This window comes from Arabidopsis lyrata, assembly GCF_000004255.2.
Source record: "Arabidopsis lyrata subsp. lyrata unplaced genomic scaffold ARALYscaffold_3, whole genome shotgun sequence".
Lineage (NCBI taxonomy): Eukaryota > Viridiplantae > Streptophyta > Magnoliopsida > Brassicales > Brassicaceae > Arabidopsis > Arabidopsis lyrata.
In genome coordinates this window covers 3217213-3244388 of record NW_003302553.1, presented here as the reverse complement: position 1 = coordinate 3244388, position 27176 = coordinate 3217213, and the positions used below count along the sequence as shown (strand labels likewise).

Sequence of the window (27176 nt, the reverse complement as noted above, 5' to 3'; positions counted from 1 at the left end):
TTAAATATAGGTTGGTGTGTGTCGTGCGAGGACCAAACCCCAAACCGAGATATTTTGAATAATACTAGTACAACTGTTTGCAAGATAAACCAATGTACCTTTTGATGGATTGGTTGGTATTCGGAAAATAAAACTCTTATTTCACTGTTTTTGCCCATATAGAGAGATATAGAGAGATTATTGCAAGTAAATACGTATCAACAACTACCCTGACAGACAGAGTGGGGTAATGAATTGAATTCAAATCTTCCATTAATGGTCTCATCCTTAGTTGTGTATCTCTATGCTTTAGTTGCTAAATACTTACCCATTAAGCCGGTGTTATTCGTTATCTTCTTTAATGAGAATTTCGATTATTTAGCTACATATTACTGAGGAAAGTGATACACAACACAGCTTCATAGTTCATCCAATCGAAAAGGAAAAAAAAAAAAAAAAACGACACTTCACACAGCCTCTCACCAGCAGGGAAACCAAACCATACTTAGTTACCAATCACTTGAGTAGTGTTGGGAGTGAAGAAGAAGATATCATCAAGCCTATCATTGCTCGGTGAGTTCCCGCCATAAACCAACAGACCTTGCTTACCATCTCGTGATCCAGCCGCAAACGCGCACCATCCTCTAGGCCCCGGATGCTCCACTGATCCAACCCCATCCTCCCATTTCCTCCATTCCAACGTCTCTGTATCAAGCCCATAAGCATCACCTGTGAAACATCCTGCTCCCATATGCCCCAAATCGCTAGGATCGATCTCCCCTCCAGATATTAGTATCTGTTTCCCAACAACCGCAGTCGAAAACACACTTCTTGCTGACGGTTTTTCGCCTTTTGTCTCAGCTTCTTTCCATTCTCCTGTAGCTATGTCGAAAACGTGAACATCATCCGCTTCTTCTCCTGCGAATCCATATACCACCCAGATCTTTCCTTGAACAACCTCTAGCCCTGGACCGCCTCTTCCTCTACAGGCTTCTCCCGGAGACGGGAACTTAATCCATTTCTGATCAACAACATTGTAAGCCCATAAATCGTTGAGACGTCCTTCAACTCCGCATCCACCAAACACATACACGTTCTGAGAATCAGCAGTGATCGAGTGGTAGCTTCGGTTTTGTGGACCGGTTTCCCCTAAAGAGAGTAGTTTCCACTGGTTGGTCGAAGTGTTGAAACAGTAGAGCTCGTTGAGCTCCTGGTGAGTCGAATCCCGGCCACCAAAGAAATAGATGATGGGTCCGACTGCAGCCATGGCTACACCTACTCTAGGAGGAGGAGCATCCCCAGAAGCTTCCTGGATCGACCATGTCTCAGTCTCGAGGTCGAAAACGTAGAGATTGTTGTCAACGGGATCACGCGGTTGGAACTCGCCGCCAAAGGCATACATTTTGTTTCCCACAAGAGCTATGGCGTGAGAGCTTCTTGCTCCTGGTCCGGTTCCTTTCTGTTTAAGCTGGTCACAAAGAAGACAAAAGATAAATAACTCAAAACACAAAATATTATAATCATTACCAAATTAAACCCTCGATCGTATAAGCTGAAATCAATCAGAAAGAAACAAAGAGTTGAGTCAGCATGCAAATACTCAATTGGATAATGGCAAAGTCATAGTCCACTAATCCAATAGTAGTCTAAACAATTTAAGATGTGATTATGAGTACAAAATTAAACCCTCCTCCATCAGTAAAATTATCATTCAACATGACATGAACAACTCAATAAAGACTAACTCGAATCCAAAATTGATCAGAGAAAGCATAAACTAGGAGATTAATTGTAGAACCAAACTGATTATGAACCTAAAAGTATACTATTATTCACATGAGCAATTTAACAGAGAAGTTGGACGAAATTACAGAGAATTAGTCAGATTCCGAAACGAAATTAGAATTTCAAAAGCCGCAAGTCTCGTACGATTCAATAAATCCGAAAACCGGAGACTCGTAATATGCGATCAAACCAGATTTCGTCTCTAGGAGAAGAACAAAGGCCAGAAATCTGAGCGGAGAAAGAGAGATGAGACCTGAACCCATTTGCCTTGCATTGGAGTCGCTGCCATCGTTGCTCTGCTGCAATTACCACTCAAGGAGACTCGTTTTAGGACCAATTTTGTGTGTGAGGTTTCTCCTCTTTCTCTCGGTCTCTGTCTCTATTTAAGGCCCAAAGAGAGGGAAAAAGGAATCTTTTTTTCTTTCTTTTTTCTTTTCCATAGTACGTTAATGTTCTTTTACTATCAAAAAGCATTTGTCTTATACTAAAACAAATGCATAGTAAAACTTTAATGAAATTGACCCAACAAAAAAAAAAGAAAACGGCATGGAATTTGCAGTGTCTAAACTAATAACGTATTTTCCTAAATCCGTAAATTTTTCCGAAACCAAACAAGCATAAATTTTGTTATCTAATGTTATAGAACTGCAACTTAAAGAATTTAAATATTAATACGAAGTCCATATTCTTCAGTTGGCCCACCATCACACATTGCAATAATTTAGTGAAATTTGTTGACAAGAAGAGTTTATTTACTCCAATTTTTTTAAGTTTATGAAAGCAAAAAGGAAGACCAACGGTCCAACATAATGCTGCTGACACATAACAGATTCATTTCGAGAGAGAAGAATCCGAAGCTAGGGTTTCTTCCTTCCACCCCGATTTCTTCCAAACTCTTACCAGCGTAAGTTTCATCTGACATGCAATTGAATTCGAGCCCACCGACTATAAATTTTTCCTTGGTTTTATCAATTCTTCACTTGAATTCGACTCTATTGTGCCATTTCTCTCCCTATAATTCTTGGAATTTGTAGTCGAATTCGTGGAACTGATCCTTTGTGTATTGTAATCTTTAATCTTTGAATTAGGTCTTTCTCTCTAAGAAGATGGTAAACAAGAAACGGCTTTCTTCTAAAGATGATTTCAGCGACACCTATACATGTGACTTAGAATTCCGAATCACCAACTCCAACGGCTTCCTTCCTCCTGACTCGCCGGAGAAATTGGACTCCAGCCACGCTGCTTTCGATGCCGCCGAACAAACACCAAGCATGTTAATGAAGAGTAGAAAGAAACGCAAGGTAAATTGGTTTCACCATCTCTATGTATCTTTGTTATTGTGCTCTAGTTTCCTCATCAATCCTCTGATAGACACATTGAGTTAGTTTGTTTGCGCAACTTGCTTGATTACCCAAAGGTAACTATGACTTCTAATTTGTATGTACTACTGTTTTTCCATTAGGTTCGGGCTTTCGTGGAACAGGAGGTGGTGACAAACGTTGAACCCGAGAACGATGATGGATCAGCAAAAGGCGACTCCTTTGACAAATTGCCTTCTGAAAATGTTGACAAAACTATAGAGATTGGGACTGGTGGGAAGGAGAGTGAGGTAGTTGAAGCAGTGACAAACGGTGAACCTGAGAATCATGATGGATCAGCAAAAAAAGGCGACTCTTGTGACGACAAATTACCCTCTGACAATGTTGACAAACATATGGAGAATGAGGCTAACGGGAAGGAGAGTGAGGAAGATGGTGCTGCTGATGAGCTGTGCGCTTTACAGGACGCGCTTGAGAGGACACTGTTTCAACATTTAGGTAAGTATGCACAGAAGCAGATGCTTGAGAAGTTGAGGAGCCTTAGAGCTAAGGACCGGAAAGAGTTGAGCGGTGAATGGAAGTCATTACTTGCTCAGGAGGCGCTACTGAAGAGCAAGAAACATTCGTTTTCCGCCAAACTCGCAAATGCAACATTTCATAATTAGGTAGAAGAAACTAGAGCGAATGGTTTTGTGATCAGAGCAATAGTAGTTGGGTGGGTGAAACTTGGTTTTTAGAGCTGCCTATGATCCGATCATGTAGAAAAGCTAAAATATGTGGTGAGGCGTCACAAGTTTTGTTAGATATGTTACTATGTAGTTTCGGCTTTTTGCAGAATGAACCATTGCTGTCTGTTTTGCTTACTCTTAAAAAAGTTTACCGTTTAATTTGGTTAAACCCCTTTTAGTTAAATATAGGGTCTTTAATTCAATTGTTATGCTCAACACTCTCTGTCGAACTGTCCACACAAAAAACGTGAGAAGGAGAAGCTGGACACGCATCATCCATAACTCTTGTTTTCTTAATTTTGGCACTAAAAGTTACAAAGATTACTTTCCTTGTCCGATCAAATCCAAAAAATTTCCTATTAACGCACAAAATTTCAATATTGATTTAAGTAGGAAGGTGGAAAATTCGGTGGAACAATACACGTCTCATAAGGACGACACCATTACGCAACTTAGTCCTCTTTCTCTCTCTGTGGACTCTGTTCCAAGAAAATCCTCTACTTAATAATAGCTGATTTTACAGATTCCTGCAACGAAATTTCTGGGTCTGGGTTGATCTCTGTCTCACCAGTCAACCCAATTCAGGACTCTCATAAAGGTTCCATTTTTCTTAATTTCTACTCCTGTTTTTTTTTTGTTTTCTTTTTCTTAATTATTTTTGGTTGGAATCAGAAAAAGTTTGGGTTTTTAACCTTTGTACAGTGAATTTCCTCTTGGCATAGTATGTGTTATTTATTGCTCTCTGATTGTTTATATCTTTTTCAATTTTCATGGCTCTGAGAATCGTTGTGATTCTCTTATCAATTCAATTATCTATCGGAGTCGTTGAATAGAGTTTTATCACTATAGCTTTTGTATTCTTCAGTCTTTTAATAGTTTAGATTCTTTTAATAGTTTAGATTGTACAAATGATGCTTGCCGCATAATTGTCTCATATGCTTTCCGATTTTATGAATCCAGCTGATTTTCTTATTGAATGTTTGTCTATTCAACTGGTTTCTTGTATATTAGGTGGAAATGGCGGCGTTATTAGCTTCTCAGAGCTGCTGCTATGGTGGTGAGACCGCAAGAATCACCAAAGCTATTGGTTTCAGTGGCTCTGTAGAGAATCCTTTCACTGGGGAAGCTACTCAGTGTTATGGCAGCAAGTCCAAGAGATTTCGTATTGAGATGAGACAGTCCGAATCGCCCTCAAAGGTTGGAATCAATGGACGTTCAGTCAAAATGGTTCCTGCGACTGAGGTGATGAAAAGGAAAGATGGTGTGAATAATGTGAATGGATCAGCGGTGAAAGGTGTTAATGGAGCGAGTTTGGTTAGTAGTAGAAACATTAATGGTGCGCCGTCAACCTTGGTTAAGGCACCTAAGAAAACAACAGAATCTTACCTTCCTCCACCGGTTGAAGGAGTTAGGGTTCTTCCTTCTGACGAAGGATTTAGCTGGGCTGATGAGAATTACAGCTCACTTCAACGCAGTATTGATGTTTGGTCGTTTGTTATTTCCCTGAGGATCCGTGTCTTGTTCGACAATGCAAAATGGGCTTATGTTGGAGGATTCACAGAAGAAAAACAGGTAAACCTTTCATCATTTCACTCTAATTTGATTGATTGATTTGTTGGATCGTCCCTCTAGTCACCAGTTTTGTTGGTCCTGATTCTTATCAATTTCACCTGTTGTTATATAATCAGAAAAGCCGAAGAAGAGAAACAGCTTCATGGTTGAGAGAGAGTGTATTGCAGCTTGGTCCAACGTTTATCAAACTGGGACAGTTGTCTTCAACTAGGTCGGACTTGTTTCCACGCGAATTCGTGGATGAGCTTTCCAAATTGCAGGTACTTTGCTATTTCTTTATTCATGGTTTTGAATTTATGCATTAGATTAGATTCTCTTTGGCTTTTCTTACTGTTCTTTTAAACTGGTTTTCAGGACAGAGTCCCAGCTTTTTCTCCAGAGAAAGCAAAGCGCTTCATTGAGGCTGAACTTGGGGCTCCTATTAGTGTAATGTTTAAAGAATTTGAAGAGCAACCCATAGCTGCAGCTAGCCTTGGTCAGGTATCTGATACTTAGCCACACCCTCAAGCACGCCCACTCGCTCATCGTTTTCTTTGCATTTCATCTACATATTGATGTTTGTATCATAATTTTTCAAAGTGTATTCCTTTAGGTACACAGAGCTGTGTTGCACAATGGCGAGAAAGTGGTAGTAAAAGTACAAAGACCCGGACTAAAGAAACTTTTCGATATCGATTTACGTATGTAGTAACAACTTTTGAGTTATATATAGAATACTTGCATGGATGTTTGAGAATTGCTGAAAATGGCTTAACTTTCCTATCAGGAAATCTGAAGCTGATTGCCGAGTATTTCCAGAAAAGTGAATCATTTGGTACAAACGATTGGGTTGGTATTTATGAAGAATGTGCCTCGTAAGTATTTTCCCAAGATGTAATTATAACTTATATACCTAGAAACTTGTGGCTCCAGACTATGTAGGACTGATCTTTCCTTTGGTTTCAGAATTTTGTATAAAGAGATTGACTACATAAACGAAGCTAAGAACGCTGACAGATTCCGGAGAGACTTCCGGAATATAAACTGGGTCCGCGTACCTGTAAGTTTTATTTGCTAAACCAAAACCCATGAGATAAGTTCTTGTATAGTTGATGAAACTCATTCTGGTTATCTTGTTTTCATTTGTAGTTGGTTTATTGGGATTACTCTGCCATGAAGGTCTTGACTTTGGAGTATGTACCAGGTTCGTGTTGAAACTACCCAATATACTGGTTCGTTTGATAAAGCATGTGGCGGTATAAACACTCTTATTGATTTCTGTGATTAGGTGTTAAGATCAACAACTTGGACGCCTTAGCTGCACGGGGTTTTAACCGTTCTAGAATCGCATCACGGGCCATTGAAGCTTATCTTATCCAGGTGAATAACAATATAGCAAAACAGTTATTGAAGTCCACGTTTTTTTTCATGGTTGAAACTTATGTTCATGTTTTGGCTGTTCTAGATACTCAAAACTGGCTTCTTTCATGCGGATCCACACCCGGGAAACCTTGCTATTGATGTAGATGAATCGATCATCTACTATGACTTCGGCATGATGGGAGAGATCAAAACATTTACTCGGAAGAGATTGCTTGATCTCTTCTATTCTGTTTATGAAAAAGATGCAAAAAAGGTAAATTATTTCTTGCAAGGATTAAATCTCAAACTGAGAAATAAGAAACTAACTAAATGTTCTTACAGGTCATGCAAAACCTTATAGACCTTGAAGCACTTCAACCCACTGGAGATCTTTCATCGGTAACCTTACAGTCTCACTCATTTTTTAATGCGAAGTTTACATATGTAATCTCATTGCAACTTTGTACGTGTTTGTGATAGGTAAGGAGATCTGTTCAGTTTTTCTTGGACAACCTATTAAGCCAATCACCAGATCAGCAACAGACTTTGGCAGCTATTGGAGAGGTACCGATCAAAACTGTGGCTGAAAATGCTGAGCTCTTTCTCAAGATAGTCATGGTAGTTAGTAGTTACTATGTGGTTCTTAAATTAAAAAATTCCTCATTTCTGTGGCAGGATCTGTTTGCAATTTCCCAAGATCAGCCATTCCGTTTCCCATCAACTTTCACATTTGTCATCAGAGCATTTTCCACACTTGAAGGTGCCTATTCATCTGTTCTTTATCTTCTTTTTGTAAAATCTTACACAAGTGTCACCATTCATGCTTTTGATTTTGCAGGTATTGGTTACATCCTAGATCCAGATTTTTCCTTTGTGAAGGTTGCGGCTCCTTATGCGCAGGTTCTTTCCAAATATTTTGCAATGGCCTCTCTACTCTTTTCTATCATTGTGTCAATGCTCATGAATATCAACAAAAACAGGAACTCCTGGATTTAAAACAAAGGCAGCGCTCGGGAACTCAGCTTGTCCAAGAAATAAGAAAGCAGGCTGACGATGTAATGCTTTCGCTCGTATTTTATTTCATTTCTCTGTTTTCTCTTCTTTTGTTTCTATTTTTACTAAATTCAACTTTAAAACCTGTACAGGCCAGGTCTTCTACTCTGTCTATGCCATATCGAGTGCAGCGAATAGAAGAGTTTGTGAAAGAACTCGATTCAGGCGATCTAAAACTACGTGTTCGGGTTCTTGAGGTAAAGCAGCTTTGTCATGGTCTAATCACCCTTTAGAACTGGTATTAGAGTAAGTATGCTTTGTCATGGTTTTGTAAAGTAAGAGATACCCACTGTGGATTTTGTTTGTTCGTATTGGTTCAGTCGGAAAGAGCAGCCCGGAAAGCGACAATACTGCAGATGGCGACAATGTATACAGTTCTTGGAGGAACTCTGCTTAATATTGGGGTTACATTTAGCAACCAAGGAAGTCAGCTTGTTGCTAATGGATCCTTCATTGGAGCTGGTATGGAAGCCGTTTACACAAGTGCATATAGATATATATGCAAAGTATATTTCAGGTCTATGCCAAGGGTAAATAAGCTTGATAAGCATTTTTTTGGTGCAGGGATATTCATGGCATTGGTACTGAGGTCTATGCAAAGGGTAAATAAGCTTGATAAGTTTGAGAAGATGATATGATGATGACTGGTGGATAGTTTATTCTTTTGAAGCTCCAAACATCAGAAATAGAATTGTGATGTATAGCCGTATAGGTATAGCATGTATCTTTTAGCTCCCATATTCATAATATTTATAAATTGTATAAAAACACTGTTATTCTCAACAATAAAAGGAAGGTCAAAGATATATATGAGACTGAGTTTCACTAGAAAGTACACAACTTTTATTCCTCAACTATAAATGTATACAACTCTTATCTACTCTGCGTATTTCTGAATCAAAGGGAATCCACTGGAACTATAGATTAATCTTCAAAATACAAACAAGTCTGCACCAAAGCCTAGCAGGGGAACTTATACAGAAGACAGTGCTCAAGGTTTCTGACCAAGAAGCCATGGCTGGAAGAAGAGATGGCTGTGAGCAATCTCGATGAGTTCACGTGGGTCATTCATTGTCTCATCTCTCAGCGCCTCAAGAATTGCCTCACACGAGAACTCTCTAAAGACATCATCAAAGTGTAAATCATGATTATGAATGAGGTCCAAGTTGATAAGTTATTACAAGTTAAGGAAATGAGAATACCTTGTTATAAGAATTCTGTAGAGCATCTTTAAGATGGGACAGAGTTCAGCCGGAGTTACAGGCCTGCCCTCTTCGGGGTGTTGTAGACTTAAAGAGGATTGGTTCAACAACTCGAAAAATGCTTTCACCGCAGAAACCCCCTATGAAACATTACATCCAAAGCTCTTCATCATTAGCCTTTCATATAAATAATCTATGACCACCTATTTGGACCCTAATCGGTTGATGCTTATATACTGAACTAAAATATATAAATAACAATATAGTGTATGAAAGAATTTTTTACTTTCTCAGAGGCGTTTAGATTCAATCTCCTAAGTTCTTTACTTAACTTACTTTCTTTGAAATGTGCAACACTCTTTACTGTTTTATGCTATAACTGGATTTAGTGAAGATGAATTTAGAATATACGCAACAAAATTATAAGTAATTTTGCTATTACCCTCTTGGACACTTGCTATGGGGACTCAGATGAAAGTTACAAATTCGACAAGTTCTCAATATCAAACATACATAATTTAAGGCTAAATTAACACTTAAAACCGAAGTCATTGAGATATATGTAGTACCTGAATCATTCCCTTGCCTTTGATGCTGTCACCCATTTCAAGGCTAAGTTCTCCTTTTGCAAGTTTCTGGCCATACCACGCATTACGACCTTTTAGTAATGTTACATAGGTATCCGCGAGCAAAGGCCCTGCAAGTTTCTCTGGCTCCTTGGCCAATAAATGAGTAATAAAAATCATCTCTGAAGTACAATGCGCAAAGTATACTGATTTGCTGGTAGCACTTTCCTTAGTCAGTGTAGCCACCATTCCTGTGGAACACAAAAACGGCAAAACAAACACTGGTTTGTAAACTTTGACCTCTTATTACCCAGTTCCAGTATTTTATTTTGAATCACTATATTCAGATAACCATTTTACACCTCTGATCTTACCTGCTCCGATGGCATAAACATTCTTCAAGCCACCCATTACTTCATGAGTAATGAGGTCACTGTTATCCCACACTATGAAATGAGACTGCCTTAGAAACTTTCCCAAAGGCTTCCTCCATTTTTCAGACCCGCAAATCCGTGCATTGGCGTACTCTTTGTTGTATACCTCTGAAGCAATATTAGGTCCCCCAAGGTAGAGAATGTTCTCAAGAGGAATACCAGCTGCAAAGAGAATATGACAACCAAACTGTAAAATTTCGAATGACAACAACTACTGAGCATACACTTCAACACCAACACTTCAAAACTAGCCACCTATGCTGCTTAATGACACGATATACAATTAAGCAATCTGCTTAATAAAAATAGAAACTTTCCCTACATCAAGGAAAATAGTAAGTAAGATGATATCAAAAATATTATTCTAGCAAGCAGATAAAAGACAATGGGAAGTGAATTTACTCGCTCGATAGATCATTTGCGTAGGAGTAACGATACGAGGATGAGGCTCAAACTCTGCTTCCACACCTTTAGCCAAAGAGATAATAACAGGAGCATTAACCCTCTCTTTCCAATACTTGCTAATCTCATTGAACACCTGAAACGTCTCAGTTGATGGTAAACCATTGATGACAATATCAGCATCCCAAACAGCTTCTTGAAGATTAGTCACAACTTTCAAAGGACACAAAGGAGTCTCAATCATATTCAAGCAAAACCCATCTTTCAATATCTCATCCGCGTATAAAACCCTATCCCCTAATCTAGCTTCCACATACTTGAGATAAGCACACCGTCTTATCAACCTCCTCAACAATTCTTCCCTCGAATTAATGACTTCGAACAAATGTTCAGCTGTGCTTTTATCGATTGCTCTGCCTCCTCTTCTCCAGATTCTCACACTAACTTTGGCCCTAAACTTGCCGTAGTTTTCCTGCAACATTGCAATGAAAACGCTTCCCCAAGCACCAGCTCCTACACCGACGATCCTTAATGGATCATCATCAGCTTTGCCCATTACTCTACGAATCTCATCAAGCCTTTCTTCCACCAATCTGCTCGGAGCTGAATTCGTCTCCACTGTTTCCACCAAATGATCCATCATCAACAAAGCCTTATGGTTTCTCTTTTCAGTGACTCAATCGACTAAACAACACAGCAAGCTATGTACAAAATCGGAGTTCTTGTCGGATTTACCAATGCTTAAACTCTGACGACTTTTTCAGGAAAGTTTTTTTTTTTTTTTTTTTTTTTGCAGGAAACTTGTACGACTAAGAAAATGATAGCTGGCTTTATCTATCCACTCTGGGCCCATCTAACTTGAGTCTAGTGGCCACTTTTATAACCTTCTCTATAAGGGATCTTGAGTACTTTTGAGAGAATTCTTATTCAAAGCTTGAACATTTTGTTATTCTCTTTGTTTTAGGAATTTTTGTTTTAAGAAATCACAATCACTATTTCTCCATTGAAATCAAAACCTTAGCTTATGGAAAAGTTGTTTGTTAATAAAGAGAAAAAAAATTATAATCACGAGTGGATAATTTCTTGAACATGGGAGAAAGCAAATCTTCCAATGAGCTACGATCTGTCTGTAAAAAGATTTTAAGTAAAGATTCCCTTCCCTGGTACATTTTAAGGCAAAATAAGTTTCAAAGTCATAATAAAACTCAATACTTTTAGACACGAGACATGCCGAGTTTGCGTTCAAACAAGCGACGCAGAAGATACACTTGGAGAAGACTTGCCCCAATCAGTGCAAACGACTCGAACAAAGCTTTGTGTACTGCTCTTTTGCTCATGTTCTCGTTCACTGCACAAGGAACAAACCATATTCAAACTATCATTACTTGCACAAGTGAAAAAACAACAAATGTGGTTTTTAGAAAAAAAATGTTACCGATGGCTTGACGATCAGTCTGAGCCTCTAACCAATGTTGTTCAAATTGGATGTTGTAAAGAGCCTCCTCTAACTTTGATATTTGTTCCATCAAGGGAGTGAAATGCTCTGCACAAAACAATCTTCAGCTAAATAACTCATTACCAAACGAAACTGATAAAAAAACCAAACAGATAATCCTTACCGTCCTTTGCGTGTTGATCGTAGTACGCAAAGTGACCAAGCTGTACATCGAAGTCAATGGTTTCATGATAAGGAGACTTGTTAGTGAAACAGAATCGGTAAACCCCTTTCTTTTGGACAACAAAATCATGCTTTGCGCTTATCTGTTCCCTGAAGTCATGAATTTGTTCGCCTGTTGGGCCATGTATCTGTTCAAAATCAATCCAAAATATATCATCACCAACGGAACGATTATCTCATTCAACAGTACACAAGGAAATTAAAAGATATGTCATATTAGCCTTCAAAACAAAGCGGCGCTCCATACATTGTGTTAATTCCAAGGCCACCAAATTCATCATCTATATTGAGTAACAGTTACAGTACACAAGAGAATTGTAACAATAACAACAACCAAATTAGCCAGAGGGTGTTCAAAGAGTAACCAAATTCTTTATCAATATATGCTACAAATTATCTACCAACATACATAATTGATATCCAACAATGGCAATCCTAAGAATTGTCTACGAATACTTCTATTGATTTTGCAATAGAATGTAGAAAGGGTTCAATTAGAAAAGAGAAAAAGAAGTCATACCACAAGATCTACACCATCCTCGTTAAAGTGCCATTGAGAGTCAGACTTGATGACGACGAAAGAGACATGAAGCGTATCGCCTTCATATTCAGCCTTGTGGGAGAAACATTCTTCTCGGTCTATCACGAATCTAATCCCTAACGTAGCCTGGAAGCTCCATAAGAGCCCTAACAATACGATCGTAGCCTTCAAGCTCATCTGCCACAATAATTTCGAATTATATCAAATTTAATCGTTTAGAAGAAGTGTCGATTAGAGATTCCAAACCAAACCAAATTGAATTGTTCCAATTTCGATTCCTACGAGGTGATTAGGTTTGACACAGAGAGTGAGAGAGAGATTTTTTACCTTCTAATAGAGAAGCTAAAATCAGAGAATGATAGATTAGATCGATTGAAACTCGATCTGATCGATGAGTGTTAAGAAAATTCGGAGATTGATCGGAGAAGAAGACGGTGGAGAGAATTAGATGAGAAAGAGCGAGCTCGTTCAGAATCGGACACGAAGAAGCCAAAGCCTGTTTTGACTCAAAGGGCAGTTTCGTGACCCGACAAGATCATCAAACTATAAACGACGTCGCTTGCTCATTCTTTTTGGTTATTTGGTCAGCGGGCTTACGTGGCGTGATATCATTGGAGATAAAACATCTTTAAACCATTTAGATATTGCCACATCACATGCTGTCGAAACTGGAAACTCCATAAAATCAATACGTTTCATCAGGAAACTCCTTATATTTGACGTGTCTCATCAGATTACCTTGTTTGCCGTAAACCGGATTCAATCGGGATTTTTTTAGTTTCAGTTTTTTCAATTTCTGGATAATACAGTATTTAAAATAACATTGTTATAGATGTTTTGTAGTCAAATAAATTCTTAATTTTCAGAATATCAATTTTCTTTTCGAATCAGTTCTGATTCAGATACATTTGAATCATATCTTCGATTTTTTGGATCAAATTACGAAGAACGTGTTTCTAGCCTTACTCTGTCATGCGTTTCCTTCCTTAAAAACGTGCAGCTTTTGAGTTTATAGAAATGATCAATTACATATGCCTGGACCACTATTCTTTTACGAATGAGACAGTTTCTGTATCTTCTTCGATTGTACACTTCGACAGAGGGATTGTACAAAAAAATATACTAAATAACAATATCAAACTTCAATATTTCTAGTATATTCAGATCCCACCATGTCTACACCAACATTCATTTTTTGGTTGAAGCACAACGAAGCCTACCTTTGATGCATCTTAATGCTGTTGAAAGTTCCTCATTCAACACTCACTTGAAGAAGTTCCTAAGTCCACTGAAGAGCCGTAGAGCCTTCAGCTCACCACTTCTAATATCTCTCAGTCTCCTCCTCAGAATCTGACCCAAACAAAAAAAATAAAATAACACATAGATTCCACAATATCATGGATGGATCCACAGAATCTTATCTATCGTATTCGCTAGAAAGTGGTTCCTTACGTATTGTGCACGGTACAGTATCCTGCGCTCGCTAGTGGACAAGTCTACAGCTAGCTGTTTCAGAAACGCTTTTCGGTTCAACTGTTTTGGAGATGTTATGTCCAAATCCATTGATCCACTTTCCTACAATTAGATGATAAAGCAAACCATAAGTAGATGGAGTGCAACTTTTCCCTCAGAGAGAGAGATGAGCTGTTTTGTTTTTGTTTTTTACCTTTAAAAATCGGCTGTACTTTGATATGCTTGTTTCACATGAGTCCAGTATGAACTGCAATGCATCTTCCTCGATTTCAGGATATTTTAGATCAGTCTTTGTTGAGGTCTTATTTGAAGCAGCTTTCGCCATCTGAAACGGATATCAATTGATAAAAGATGTATTATGAATTTGGGAAGAATTAGATGGACTCAACTCAAAAGGGTCAAGATGGAGTTGCCAAACCTCTTCAAAGTTGTTTCCCATATCTGGAGGGCTCACCACTAGATAAGCATATGCCATTAGCTCCATTGGCCAACCTGTTATCCTTACGGGGAAGCATTGAGGTCTGCCGTCAAAACAAAACTCAAGTTAATCAAGAGAGATGTACAAAGCTTGAGCGGGAAACAAGGATGGTGGGAGAATGGATTACGTGGATAATCCGTGTTTCTTTAAAGCATCCAGCTTTTCCTTGTAACACTTATCGTTTTTCCTCAGTGACAATGCTAGTTCTACTGAATCACTAGGATTGGTTCCTTCTCTGGGAACAAACCCATAAGATAATAATAGCTCTCCGTTAGATTTATTCCCATACGATATGAAAACCTGCACAAAGTCATGTATTACAACATATCAGAGACTTCAGACAATATTGGTTCCACTTTGGATTGGCTTGCTGGAGCGCTAAAGGTCAAATTGTGTGATCGGGACTTGTTTGTGTTATACCCCAACTTATTTTTAACTTCAATGCTCGGGTTTATCTGAATTTTGGCCACACCGAGCATTTAAAGTGATAGAGTGAACTTCATATTTTTTTCTTTCTAGGTAATGAATTTATAAGTCTTATTTACCTGCTCACCTGGTTGATATGGTCGATCTGTTGTAAATACAACTCCTTTTGAAGACTTATCATAATCCAGGAACGTCTCAACCTTTCCAAGCAAATATTTACTACCATAAGTTAAACATGCTTTCTGACTAGGAGAATCTAAGAGCTAATTGGTCAAAAAGATAAGTAGAAGTACCTCACAATTATGATTAAGCATATCTGCCCAAGGAACTAAGGCAAATCTGCCATCCATAGACGGCAACCGTACCTGTGTCAGAGAAGCTTAAGTCTGAATTGCAGAGACAAGTAGGCAGCAAACTGGATACCGGAAAGGAAAGAGAAATGAAATAATGCAATATTTTGGTTGTGAGTGGCCATTGATTAAACAATAAATTGCTGGAGACGGCAATTTTGTGCAGAAAGTCATGCTAAGATTAAAGAACAGGTCTGTTGTTTCAAATTCAAGACATGTAGATTTACATCAATTATCAAGATCAGTAAATGATTGCTTCTGATAAAGTAGTTCTTACCAACCGTGAGAATAGGATTCCAAAAGACCACTTAAATGTCTCATCATTGAAAACCTGCAACCAATAAACAGAACACTCATATTCATGTGGACAAAACAAATTTAGGATGTGAATCACGGTATCTCAGATAATAGAATAGAACCAACAGCAGTTGTAAATACAAAAGTGCACATTGCAAGTGACAAAAATAACCTCCACCAAACAAAAGAAAGGTCTGACCATCATATGAAGATTAACTTCGATTTTGAAAATGTTACTTCATTCATTATTAGAAGAAGAAAGCAGGCGTTTGAGCAGAAAATAGCAAGCTGTATACTTTCTTCCTATGAGTCAACTATAGCAAAATAAGCATACCAGTTACCTCTTTAGGGAAAAGGTGAGGGTGTTTGGAAAATATCCTGCTTCTTAGATCTTCATAACTGGGGAAGAAAAAGGAAAAAGACATGAGCAATGTCTAATCCAAGACATAATGATCAACCCCCTAGCCTACACACAATAAGTGCTAGTGAGTGCATCAATGATCTCAGGAAAAGCAAATTCTACACATCTCCAGCAGTTGAGAATAAAAAAAAGAAAGAAGCACAATATCTCACGTTCCAACAACATTGGTGATTCTTTCAATCGCCCGTTCTCGAATCTGCGAAGCTTCCAAGTACATATCAAGCTCAGTCCGAGTCCTGAAATAGTACAAAAAGGCTGTAGGGAGTAAGAAACTGAGACAAATAATACCCCATCTTCTGGAGAGAAGAACAATACGTGCTAAGTTCAGCTACAGAAAGAAGTACAAAACTTACCAGTACAAAAGTGAGTAAGGTTGTCGTGGAAGAGCAGAGATATAGTTATACCATCTTGAACTTTTCTGAAGACTTGCTTCACTTATAAGATAAGTGGCAAGTAAAGGCCAATCTGGAACATCATAACGTTTCATCACTTCACCAGCTTCTGGGTTAGTCCATTCCTAAAACACAAAATCTCCAGTTATTAGATATTCAAATTCATGAAAGGCAGATACTTTAACCTGAGGGATTGCTTGCAAGTGAGATCAAAATTTTCCCGGAATAAAAAGATTATATTCTTTGATTCCCAGTGAAAATAGGAGTGTGAACTTACGGAATCAGCACTGATGACGAGAGAAGGAGGAACGAAGAGCAATTTCTCTCCTTTTCTGAGATTCTGTGAAGCGACGAGGCCTCGCTCACCGATGTCGACTCTATCAATGGCCATTTTCTGCGGAGGGAGACCTGAATCAGAGAGCCAGTTCTGAAGAGAAGTAGCGTTCTCAAGTGAATCTATCTCGCAGCCCCATGATATCTCCGGAGCTTCCTCCACGGATCGTGTCGTGGTCTCACCGGCCGAAACTGAGCAGTGGATTCCGGGACGGCATCGGGACACCGGAAGCGGTGGGAAAGAGAGGGTGAAGTTTTGATTACGGAGTTTGTGAAGTGGAGAGTAAGCTGGGAGGAGAGTAGACTGCAAGACACAAGCTTTTGCCATTGGAAAGGAGAAAGAACACGATGAAGAGAGAAGACGAATGGTTGCTCTGCTAGCAGATAATGTTTTTAAACTCGAACCAAAATTAATTCGTCGATTACGGTTTGGTTCTAAAATAATTCGGTTCCTTTTGGTTTGAGTTTAATTTGATGGCAAATAAAAAATCTAACAATGGCTATGATGGATGTGGTAATTTGGAAATAAAAAATAAAAAAAATGAAGATTTGTTTATGTAAATGAAAATTGCTAGATTTGCTATTAAAATGCTAAAAGCCTATTTGACCAATGATAAATATTTGGACCATTTCTGAAATGCAATTTTTAAAATATTTTTATTTGGTAAAAAAAATTACCAATATTTCACGAGATTATATAGACAAAAATATAAATTTATTCAGTAAATTAAATGTATATATATGTGTAAAATAGTATGGTAGGGAAAATAATAAGTTATTATAATTATTTGAGAATTTAAATGTTCCCATAGAAAAATTATATTTTTGTTACTTTTTAAATACCATGTAGTGTAAATATTCAGAAAATTATCCTAAATCATAATTAAAAAAATATTTGTGAGCAAATTTCCTAAAAAAAAAAAAAATAGTGGTATCATCAATTTGGTTATCATTATTTACCAAAGATTCAGATTCAAGAAAAAAAAAATCAATAACTAAAAAGCTACAAAGGAAGGCAAAACAAAATTGAAAAAAAAAAAGGAGAGCCCTACGCTTCCAAAATCACAGTGCGTATTTTTGCTCGTTCCTTTTTCTCGCCCCCCTTCCTCTGCTTTTTTTTTTTTTTTTTTTTTTTTTCTTCTTCTTCTCCTTCCTCAACGCAAACTAGTTTCAAATCCCATCCTCTGGTGCTGATTTATCACTCGTCTATTCGTATACATATAAAGGTACTCAGACCTCTTTTGGTCTAGGTCCAGATTTCGATTCGTGTAATATCAGAAGCGAGATTTTACCTTTGATATAAGAGAGGATGGTCGGCAGTGGCGCTAGGGTTTCGATTCCGGCCAGTACTCGGAAGACGATTCAGAACATCAAGGAGACCACTGCTGGGAACTATAGCGAGGATGAGATTCTCGCAATGCTTCATGAATGTAACATGGATCCTGACGAGACCGCTCAACGCTTACTTCTTCAGGGTATAATCTCGACCTTCTCTTCACTTGTTTCATTACCTGATTTCTTTTCTTTGATTGGATCCACGACGGGAGATTGTATTTATATTTCGATTTGGGGTTTTCTCTAACCTTTAACTTAGGTTTTAGCATCTGATTTTCTCCTTTGATTTTATCTGAATTCACTATCATCGGTTTCTTCGCCTGTTAAGTTTTAAGCTCTCTCTAGTTGTTTATGTGATACTATTGTGTTGTAACCTTTTTTGTGGATTTGATTTGGAATATCCGGGAATCAATTTACTTCCACTAGTGATGTGTGAAACAAAGGGTATTAGCTTCTAACTGGAATTTTTCTTAGTGGTTTTCCTAGGAATAATACTTTTGCTAGGTATGAGTTCTAAACAAAGGCTAGTGCGTTGTAGATGAATCTACTGCTTAGAAATCCACATTTTCATCATCTTACCAGTTACCTAAACAAGTTGTTATGAATTAGGATTTTTTTTTTAATCTATGATATACATGTGGTACCAGTTCTAAACTCATGTGCTCGATCTGTCTGTGGTACGTTGGTTATGTTTATCCTGTTCCAGTAACCATGATTTTCTTGGCATTTGTGGTATTGCATCAGAATTTTTGAGTGCTTCATGTAACCTGCTTGTGTACCATGTAATTTAGAGATTAGGATATGTTTCATGTTATGTTTTTGTTGAGTTTGTCTATACAATCTTCTGTGCTCATGCAAAAAAATTGTTTATGACTCTGCAGATCCATTCCATGAGGTTAAAAAAAAGCGTGATAAGAGGAAAGAGGTATGGGGTTTTTGCAGGTCTTTTGGTCTCTTCATGGGTTTTTGTGTAAAGCATGTCTATTAAACAGCATATATTGTGACATGGGTATTGACAATGTTATTGAAATGCTACAGAACATCAACAACAAGGATTCTGCTGAATCACCATGGAGATCTGGTGGAGGGGGCCGTGGTAGCAGGGGTGGTCGGATGAATTTCTCTTCTCGTCATGCATCAAATGGTAAATAACAATCAGATGAACTTAATGCTTTACAATCATATGAACTTGCATCTCTTAATATGCCGCATTAGTTGTCTCTGGAAGGTGGTTACTTGCGGTCACAATACTTTTTGTTATATTTACTCAGAATTGATTCTTTCCTGATTCTCCTTCTAGGACATACTAGATGTGTTCATGACTGGCTCTTAGTATGTTTAGCGAAAGAATGTGATAGAGAAAGTTCCCTAGCGGCAGTCCTTAACATGTTGCTTTTTAATTTTTCTGTAATTGATGAACTGTGTTGTGTGGTGAATGTTTACTTCTGATCAGATGTTGCTGGTGCAAAGAATTCTTTCAGAAAAGAAAACGGTCCAAAGCAGGTCACTGATCCATCAACTTCAACCTCTCAAGGGATAAAAACGAAAGATATGGCTTTGGTCTCAAGGTGATTGTCATATTCCTTTTATGTATCATTCTCCTTGATTCTTTGTGACATATAGGTGGATGTATAACACCCTCAGTTAAAGTAGGGATGGGCCTTTTTTCCAGCATGGATATACTCTATAGATGAACCTTCTCATGATGTTTTTTTTTTTTTCTATTTCTTTGGTTGACAGCCATTCAGCTGTGATGGATAAAAGTACTGTTGGTCTGACATCAGGAAGCTCTGATGTTAGCCATTCTTCCAACCTACCAGCTAGTGCAGGTCAACTGAAAGCTACTGGATCTTCAGTGCTCTCAAACAACATTGATGGTGCACCGTCTTCTGTGGAATTTAGCAAAAATCGTTTAGCAGTTGGCTCAAGGGATGTGCATACTGAGCAGAAGTCAGTTGATTCTCTGCCACTCCCTCGTCCATCCTCTTCTGAAGTTCGATTCACATCTTCAAATCCCAAATCAGAGCAAACAGCACATGAACAGCACATTGGAGAAAGCAAGTCCCATGCCAGATCCCGTGGGGTTGGGAAGACTGCCGTGAATGATTATGTTCTGAGGCCTGCTTCGTCTCATAGCAATAGCACGGGTAGTCGGCCTTCTTCTAACTACAGTAATCGGTCACATCAGACTGTTGGTCCTCAAAGAGGTAACGGTGATACATTTATTTTTGCAGTACTGATTTTCTACTATCTGCGATATGAAACATATAGTAAATATTCCAGGTGATAAATGTGCATACATAGTGCCTTGCTTTTAAAGGAAGCACTTTTTGTCTGCTGCAGTTTTTCGTTAATAGTTTTTTTTTTTTTTTTTTTTTTGCACAAGACTGTAATCTTCTGACATCTTCATGTCAATGATACTTGTTTCTAGGTGCTGGTTCCATTAAGGAATGGAAACCGAAGCCAGTGAACCATAACACTACCCAGGGCTCTGGTGCATCATCTACAGGTGAAACCCTTGCAGTTCCTACTGAATCCAGTGAAAAATCTGTTGAAGATGTTATCCCTTCAGCAGAGGCCACATCCAGATTGCAGAGACAGCTTGAAGACTTGCAGATTCAACGTCAGCATGTTATTATTCCAAACCATATTCTTGTTCCAGAGGCTGAACGAACCAAGTTAAGCTTTGGAAGCTTTGATGCTGGCTTTTCTATTACGTCTAGCTCAGTAGCCAGTCCTCAGAGTGAAAAGAGATCTGCACCTCTCTCTCATAATTCGCAGGAAGTTGAAGAAAGTTTTGAAGAGGAGGAATTTAGGTATCTATATCTACCTTTCTCTACTTTATTAATTATCGTTTATGTTGTTATGCGAATAAATACTCTCACTTTAGAGTGAAATGAGCTAGAAAGAAGTTGTGAATAATAGATTACTGATGGAAATAGGTAAGAGAAATTTCCTAGTGTAGTTTGCTTGTTTTGCTTAATAGCATAGCCGAAACTTCTAAAGCTCTATGGTTTACATCTGGTTCTAGGTTAACAGAACATACATCTTTTCGTCATGCTGTAGGGTGTCAGTTGATCTGATAGTGTAAATAGTTAAGTGGCTTTTGTTCCTAGAAACAACTCGTTGTCCTGCTTGGCTCTTAAGTTCCAAACAGAAAGTAAGAACTTTTGTGAGTCACTGATTTTCTGGACGTCATGATAATCTTCACATTATGAACTTTTATATCTTGAAATATAACTGTATTTATATGACCAGTGCCTAAGCGAAATTTTGTTTATGAATTCAGGCACCCAACTGTCCATTCGACTGAAAAGGAAGAGGACAATAATGTTTACTCCGAGTCACCTTCACAAGTTCCAGATAATATGGCTGGTGAAGGTATTAGTGCAACAAATGCAGCTTCAGAGTATGATGTCACCAAGCAAGAGAATATGTTGGAGTCCGAAAGCAATCAAAACTCTTTTGACCATGTTCCAAGTAGTATTATCGGGCTTGTTCCTCCAGCTCCTGGGAGCCAGCATCCACAATTTGAGACTGCTGACCCTCAAGCACGTGATGCTCTTCGTATTCCCAATTTTGTGGTATGCCCTTAATTAAATTAAGTTTTTGTATGGTTGATCTACTTAAACCATTAATTATGCTTAGCTTCTACTCTTCATTGATCAGTAACATTTTGCTCATCACGTATTTTAAGGCATTTTCATCTCTAATTTGTCTTCTTAATGAACTATACTTTTGTTGTTTGAAGGTCCAACCACCTTTTGATACGGCGAGTTACTATGCTCAATTCTACCGCCCAGGTCCTGACAGTGATGGCCGTGTTTCTCCCTTTGTTTCCCCAGGGGTTGCCTCCAAATTTAATGGGAATGTTACAGTAATGCCTCCGCATTCATCTCAGACCATGCAAGAGGTTAGTACAGTTTTTGGGGGTTAAACTTCTATTTTATTTTATAATTCAGACCTTCACGATTTTGATCCAATTTAAGATGGTTTTGAGACTTTTCGTGTAATGCAATCTTCCAACAATAGCATCATCAATCAATCATCAATCAATAGTCGAAACTTTCATTTCAGCTACGTGGATCTAAGTCTCATTTTTTCTTCTTGATAAAATTGAAGTGAATCTACGGTTTCTAATTGGTCTGTATATTTTTATATTCAGATGCATTATAATACGTTCAAAAGATAAAAATATAGCTGTTATTATTACTTTTCTGGGTCTGAAATGCTTGAACATGTTGATTTGTAGGGTGGAAATAACTTAGTTCTGTCTACTGCTAGTCCACCACCACTGGTAACTCAGGCTGCTGGACTAATGCAGAGCTCTATTCCTGTCACGCAGCAGCCTGTTCCTGTTTTCCGCCCCCCGGGTTTACATATGTCGCATTATCCACCAAATTACGTGCCATATGGATACTTCTCCCCATTCTATCTACCTCCCCCTACAATGCACCAATACTTAAGCAATGGTGCATTTGCTCAGCAACCTCAGGCAAGCGGTGTATATCCTCCACCCCCTGGAGCTGCAACAGGAGGCAAATACACACTCCCTCATTACAAGCCTGGGACTAATACAGGAAACATGACTCATGTCGGTATGCCTGGTGGTTATGGACCAACATATGGGTCCTTCCCAGCAGGATATAATCCCACCTCTGCTGCATCAGCCGGGAATTCGACTTCCAATGAGGATCTCAACTCATTGCAGTTGAAAGAAAACAACGGCTACAGCACAACAGGGCAACAGGTATATATCTCCTCTCTCTCCCGAAACCAACTCAGTTGAAAATTTAGTTCCCTTTCCTGATGAATTTATATTCATGGGGTCTCTGCAGAGTGAAGCATTACCTGTATGGATTACTGGACCAGGACGAGATGTGTCAAGCTCTTTCTATGGTTTACAGCACCATGGGCAACACGTGACTTACGCTCCAGCACAAGCTGGTCACGTCGCGTACCCAGGTATTTACCATCAGGGACAAGCAGTAACAGCAACAGGAGTTCATCATCCGCTTTTACAACAGTCTCAAGGTGTGGCTGGAGCTGAAATGGTTGCACCTGCGCCTAACGTTTTCCAACAGCCTCAGCAAACACAGATGAATTGGCCAAGTAATTACTGAAACAGGAAGTATAAAGGAGAAAAAGATTTTGAAGATTCAACAAGTTTCAAATTCCAGAGAAATCAGGAAAGATATGGTGCGGGTTTTTGTTGACTTGAGTGTGTGTGTGTGCCATCTAACAAATTACCAAAGAAATGAAGCTATGAAGTTGAAGGCTTAAGCATGATGGGGGATTTACAGAGAGAATGATCATAAGGCTAGGGAAAGGTATTGTATGAAACCAGTGTTTTGGTGTTTTCTATATCTTTTTTTTTTCTTTTGATTTAGCAAAATTTATGCTTTCTTAGCTTTAAGAGGTCTTTTTAGCTCTCTTTTTAAGTTTCTGAGCTAAGCCAAGAACTTTGCTGCCTGAGTCTGTATCTGAAGACTCTTCTTTTCTTAGCCTTTGGTCAATGTTTTTAAATCCGAGCCAGCAATCAAATTGGACAAATTTCTTGCTCGCGGCTCAACTTGATCCTTCTTTTTCCCTGAATTTTTATACTTCAATTCGAAAATTAAAACTTGTGATATAATAAAGTCTTCAAGAAAATCCAAATATAAATGTTAAGCTATAAAATTTCGACTAAAATTTCAAAATCGTGAAAACTACTATTTTGCATTTCCATCACTTTAGATATATCATATATGTATAAAATAACATTTTAGAAGCTAAGTAAACAGCGATTAAACACACATAGTTGGACTTTATAATCTGACAATTTAAATAATTACGTTCAGATGTTTTGGCATTGTCTCATTGTTGGATCAATTATAAATAACCTCTTGAAGTTGCTACAAACCAAAATCTCCTTAAACTTGAACTAGTCGGTTGTTACACAATGTGGATAATGTTTTTAATTTACAAGAATGCCCGAGTACAAAACAGAAAAAAGCATTTATGAGTATACAACAAACAAATAGAAAGGCATACACAACAATCACATATTGTTTAATTACTCTAAATCTCCCTGCCTTTTTAACTACAGAGAAGAACAAAATTCATGGAACCCTGATCAGTGAGACGCCTGAAGAAGAAGAAGAAACCGGAGTTGGACAAGGAAAGTCAGAGAATGATCCCTCTGGACAAGAATGAAGCTTCTGAGGCCAAAGAACCGATTGAATCCCAAGAATGAATGGTTGCTTACAAGAGTCAGTCTTGAATCTGTTCATGCTAGAGTAGTCTTGTTTTGTTACTAACCCACAATTTTCCAAGTTGCTCACTTGAAACTGCCCATAAGTCAAAAACCTTTCTTGTTCGATTCTTCGCCATGTGTATCTACCTTTTTTTTACCTTTCAATAAGACTCCTCAATAGCTTCTGGTTGGGGTGAGGGGGTCGTAATCATAAGCTTCACCAGCTTTGACAAATCTCCCCTTTACACGCCGTCTCACATCAGCTCTTGCTTTGCGAGAAGCATACCTCACTCTCTTATCAAACCTATTTCAAGAAAAAAAAGAAGCCAGAGTCTCATTAGGAAAATCCTGCACTCACTTCTATGATGCTCATGTATTGCACTTGCATTGTACTACTTACTTGCGAGCCTTCTTCTTTTCCTTGTATCGCATAACTGCATTATTACGGGTTACTGAATGTGAGCAGGCATTATTTTCTTGAGATGTTGGAGGATACCATGGTGGCTCGCCAGAGAGCTGTATCGAAGATGATGCACCACATTCTTGGAAATCTCCAGCACTACTTTCTCCAGTGACTCCAGAGAACGATATGTTCGATTGTGCTGGCTTCGATGTGTAGCAAATTATTGGCTCAGTTTTCGAACTCATGAACGAATCATTACTGCCAGCTGGATGCACCGAATTCCCTCCCTGGATTGAGCAAAAACAACAGAGTATTATTAAAATCACATAGAGATGCATCAACTTTGATAAATGCTGGTAAATCATATAGGGGAAATGGATAAAAACCTCTGGAGCTTTTGTTTGGTGCTTCTGGAAAAGACTATCGATTCCACCATGCCCAAATAGCTCTTCCGAGGGGTTAAAGGCGGTACCAAAGAGCTCTTCATAGTTCTCAAGTGCCATATCAACTTCATCCATACCAAGGTTCCCGTAGAAATCATCTTCACACACTCCAACATCCTTTAAACCAAAAGAAACAAAAGCTCAAATTTAGTAAACAAGATAGATATATCCATGAATGCAAAAGTAATAACATATTTAGAGAAAAAGTTACCTTAGCAGAAGATGACTTTCCTTTTGCTGCAGAACTGGTTTCAGGAATTGAAACAAAGACATCTTTCTTATCTTCATTACAATTTTTGTTGTCGGTAGGACCATCATCGTCTATATTCATCATACCCATTTCTTGTTCACAAATGGATTGTCCGGCTAAGTCCAAACAGAAGGACCAAATGGATGCGAGTTCTGAGCTCGAAGGGCAACCCGAATAGCAACTTATGGTTTGCCTCTTATGCTGCTGCGGCGAAGTAGAAGAAGACGAAGAATTGTTGTTGTGGCCGGACCAATCACAGTTTTGACAGAGTGAGACCCTTTCTTCAACACACCTGACAGTAGCAGGCTGAGCATTGCATCTCTCGCAGACAAGTGTCCGAGAATGCCGTTTGGACAATGCATTAGCGGAATGAACACTCCGGTCACAGGAGAGACACAGACAAGCTGCATCGGATCGACAGTACACCATAGATCTTTGTTCACCACAGAAGTCACACATGTAACCCATCTTCCTTCACTCTGACCAAATCAACTTTCTGCTGTCCAAAAAAGTTAATAAATAACTCAAGTTAGATTAAAAAAAAAAAAAAAAGAGAGAAAGACTTGATTCAGAAAAAGCAAGCCTTGAGGAAAAAAATAGATGGAATCTTTCTGAATATAGGTAGTGATTTCTATAAACAGGTATAGGATTAATAACCAAAGGAGAAGGATAAAAAAGGAAACGAAACCTTCTTCATGAATGAGATTTATTTCTAAAACAAATCAATACAAAGCTTTAATTATAAACAACAGTCAGAGACCAAAACCCACAAATGGAAATTAATCAAACTCGAAATAAAAACAACAACTCAAGCTTCAAAGCTTAAACCCCAGATCAGTAAATCTAGAGACTTTGTTTGACTTAATACAGTTCAAATGGAATGGATCGAAAATTTCTCAATTTCCAATAAATAATCAAGCTTTTTGATTAATCCCAATCATCATCATCATCATCATTCGAACAAGTTTTAAAAACCCAGATTGAAAGTAAACACGAAAAGACTCAATCAATGATCCAATTTCAACACAAAACATATAAACAAAATCAAAATCAACTCTTCTTAATCGATAACACCAATTATATAACAGAGGGCAAGAAAATAAGAACACTTGGGGTTTTGAAATCAGAAAACAAACAACTCACGTAAGAAAGATCTTCTTCGGAAGTTGAATCCAGAAACTTTAGAGAGAAATAAACAACCCCAAGAAACAGAGACGATGATTATTCCAGAACTTCTTCTTCTTCTTCTTCTTGTGCTTCTCTCTCTCTTTCTCTCTGGAGAAGAAAAAAAAAATGAATGGATAGACAATGGGTGGGTGTGTCCGCAAAGGGACATGTAGGCTTGTGACATAATCTGATTATCAAAAGTGCCTAATTTCCTTTTTTTTATTTAATTAATTTTTTAAAAAAAAAACAGACGAAAAAGTGCAAAAAAGTTCGTGTAGGGTAAGTGGGTCCCAGTCGTATTTATAGTGACAGCAATAAACTTTTATGGATATTTCTTAGTGTACTAAAAGAAAGAAAGAAAAAGGTTGTAGTGTTTACTCACGCGCATGCGTGTATTGCAGGTAATCTACTCGCGACGTGGAAGTTATCAAGTGGCTGTATTGTGCCATAATGGATTCTCAAGCGTTCACTTTTTTGATGCTTTTAGACGAATCAGAATTCAGAAACACTCTCTCTCTCTCTCTCTCAGATAATAATAATTGATAAATCTGTTTGCTTTGACCTTACAAAAAC

The 27176-nt window shown here is 38.2% G+C and overlaps 8 protein-coding genes across 12 annotated transcripts; 3 read left to right on the top strand and 5 right to left on the bottom strand.

The window, feature by feature from the left end:
- Positions 1 to 303: 303 nt before the first annotated feature.
- LOC9320731 (nitrile-specifier protein 5) lies at positions 304 to 2269 on the bottom strand. Its single transcript, XM_002882499.2, has 2 exons — positions 2018 to 2269; positions 304 to 1447 (listed from the first exon to the last, which is right to left on the bottom strand). Exons 1-2 carry the CDS (start codon positions 2051 to 2053, stop codon positions 485 to 487), a joined length of 999 nt encoding a protein of 332 aa, XP_002882545.1. The 5' UTR covers positions 2054 to 2269; the 3' UTR covers positions 304 to 484.
- Positions 2270 to 2526: 257 nt separating this feature from the next.
- Positions 2527 to 4011, top strand: LOC9320730 (GLABROUS1 enhancer-binding protein-like 1). Of its 3 annotated transcripts, XM_021033648.1 has the most exons (4): positions 2527 to 2668; positions 2853 to 3065; positions 3227 to 3466; positions 3503 to 4011. In XM_021033648.1, exons 2-4 carry the CDS (start codon positions 2871 to 2873, stop codon positions 3746 to 3748), a joined length of 681 nt encoding a protein of 226 aa, XP_020889307.1. In that variant the 5' UTR covers positions 2527 to 2668; positions 2853 to 2870; the 3' UTR covers positions 3749 to 4011. The 3 variants fall into 3 exon arrangements, with proteins under 3 accessions (XP_020889307.1, XP_020889305.1, XP_002884664.1); XM_021033646.1 differs by having other exon boundaries at positions 2528 to 2668; positions 3227 to 4011; XM_002884618.2 differs by lacking the exon at positions 2527 to 2668 and having other exon boundaries at positions 2689 to 3065; positions 3227 to 4011.
- Positions 4012 to 4122: 111 nt separating this feature from the next.
- On the top strand, positions 4123 to 8609 carry LOC9318612 (uncharacterized protein sll1770). 2 transcript variants are annotated; one of them, XM_021033645.1, is made up of 18 exons: positions 4131 to 4409; positions 4823 to 5383; positions 5500 to 5643; positions 5738 to 5863; positions 5976 to 6063; positions 6150 to 6237; positions 6329 to 6422; positions 6512 to 6566; positions 6651 to 6742; positions 6828 to 6998; positions 7067 to 7123; positions 7205 to 7288; positions 7400 to 7484; positions 7563 to 7624; positions 7705 to 7779; positions 7870 to 7974; positions 8098 to 8239; positions 8342 to 8609. In XM_021033645.1, the coding sequence occupies exons 2-18, from the start codon at positions 4829 to 4831 to the stop codon at positions 8413 to 8415; spliced, it is 2097 nt and encodes a 698-aa protein (XP_020889304.1). In that variant the 5' UTR covers positions 4131 to 4409; positions 4823 to 4828; the 3' UTR covers positions 8416 to 8609. The 2 variants fall into 2 exon arrangements, with proteins under 2 accessions (XP_020889303.1, XP_020889304.1); XM_021033644.1 differs by having other exon boundaries at positions 4123 to 4409; positions 7205 to 7484; positions 8342 to 8585.
- LOC9318611 (glycerol-3-phosphate dehydrogenase [NAD(+)] At3g07690, cytosolic) lies at positions 8551 to 11185 on the bottom strand. The gene is made up of 5 exons (XM_002882498.2): positions 10382 to 11185; positions 9920 to 10141; positions 9549 to 9796; positions 8980 to 9119; positions 8551 to 8895 (listed from the first exon to the last, which is right to left on the bottom strand). The coding sequence occupies exons 1-5, from the start codon at positions 11022 to 11024 to the stop codon at positions 8769 to 8771; spliced, it is 1380 nt and encodes a 459-aa protein (XP_002882544.1). The 5' UTR covers positions 11025 to 11185; the 3' UTR covers positions 8551 to 8768.
- A 253-nt stretch (positions 11186 to 11438) lies between these two features.
- On the bottom strand, positions 11439 to 13159 carry LOC9318610 (transmembrane emp24 domain-containing protein p24beta2). Its single transcript, XM_021033649.1, has 5 exons — positions 12928 to 13159; positions 12580 to 12777; positions 12001 to 12187; positions 11817 to 11924; positions 11439 to 11729 (listed from the first exon to the last, which is right to left on the bottom strand). The coding sequence occupies exons 2-5, from the start codon at positions 12775 to 12777 to the stop codon at positions 11596 to 11598; spliced, it is 627 nt and encodes a 208-aa protein (XP_020889308.1). The 5' UTR covers positions 12928 to 13159; the 3' UTR covers positions 11439 to 11595.
- Positions 13160 to 13582: 423 nt separating this feature from the next.
- On the bottom strand, positions 13583 to 17152 carry LOC9320729 (ribulose-1,5 bisphosphate carboxylase/oxygenase large subunit N-methyltransferase, chloroplastic). Its single transcript, XM_002882496.2, has 12 exons — positions 16715 to 17152; positions 16399 to 16562; positions 16198 to 16281; positions 15966 to 16023; positions 15605 to 15658; positions 15271 to 15342; positions 15097 to 15177; positions 14679 to 14851; positions 14492 to 14594; positions 14267 to 14398; positions 14053 to 14175; positions 13583 to 13950 (listed from the first exon to the last, which is right to left on the bottom strand). The coding sequence occupies exons 1-12, from the start codon at positions 17096 to 17098 to the stop codon at positions 13864 to 13866; spliced, it is 1515 nt and encodes a 504-aa protein (XP_002882542.1). The 5' UTR covers positions 17099 to 17152; the 3' UTR covers positions 13583 to 13863.
- A 658-nt stretch (positions 17153 to 17810) lies between these two features.
- On the top strand, positions 17811 to 23671 carry LOC9318609 (GBF-interacting protein 1-like). Its single transcript, XM_002884616.2, has 10 exons — positions 17811 to 18245; positions 18987 to 19030; positions 19144 to 19249; positions 19559 to 19673; positions 19846 to 20312; positions 20537 to 20921; positions 21395 to 21689; positions 21857 to 22018; positions 22358 to 22855; positions 22944 to 23671. Exons 1-10 carry the CDS (start codon positions 18080 to 18082, stop codon positions 23226 to 23228), a joined length of 2523 nt encoding a protein of 840 aa, XP_002884662.1. The 5' UTR covers positions 17811 to 18079; the 3' UTR covers positions 23229 to 23671.
- Positions 23672 to 24040: 369 nt separating this feature from the next.
- On the bottom strand, positions 24041 to 26753 carry LOC9318608 (zinc finger protein CONSTANS-LIKE 9). Of its 2 annotated transcripts, none has more exons than XM_021030733.1 (5): positions 26580 to 26753; positions 25398 to 25935; positions 25130 to 25303; positions 24741 to 25030; positions 24041 to 24644 (listed from the first exon to the last, which is right to left on the bottom strand). In XM_021030733.1, exons 2-5 carry the CDS (start codon positions 25902 to 25904, stop codon positions 24515 to 24517), a joined length of 1101 nt encoding a protein of 366 aa, XP_020886392.1. In that variant the 5' UTR covers positions 25905 to 25935; positions 26580 to 26753; the 3' UTR covers positions 24041 to 24514. The 2 variants fall into 2 exon arrangements, with proteins under 2 accessions (XP_020886392.1, XP_020886391.1); XM_021030732.1 differs by having other exon boundaries at positions 25398 to 25932.
- Positions 26754 to 27176: the final 423 nt, after the last annotated feature.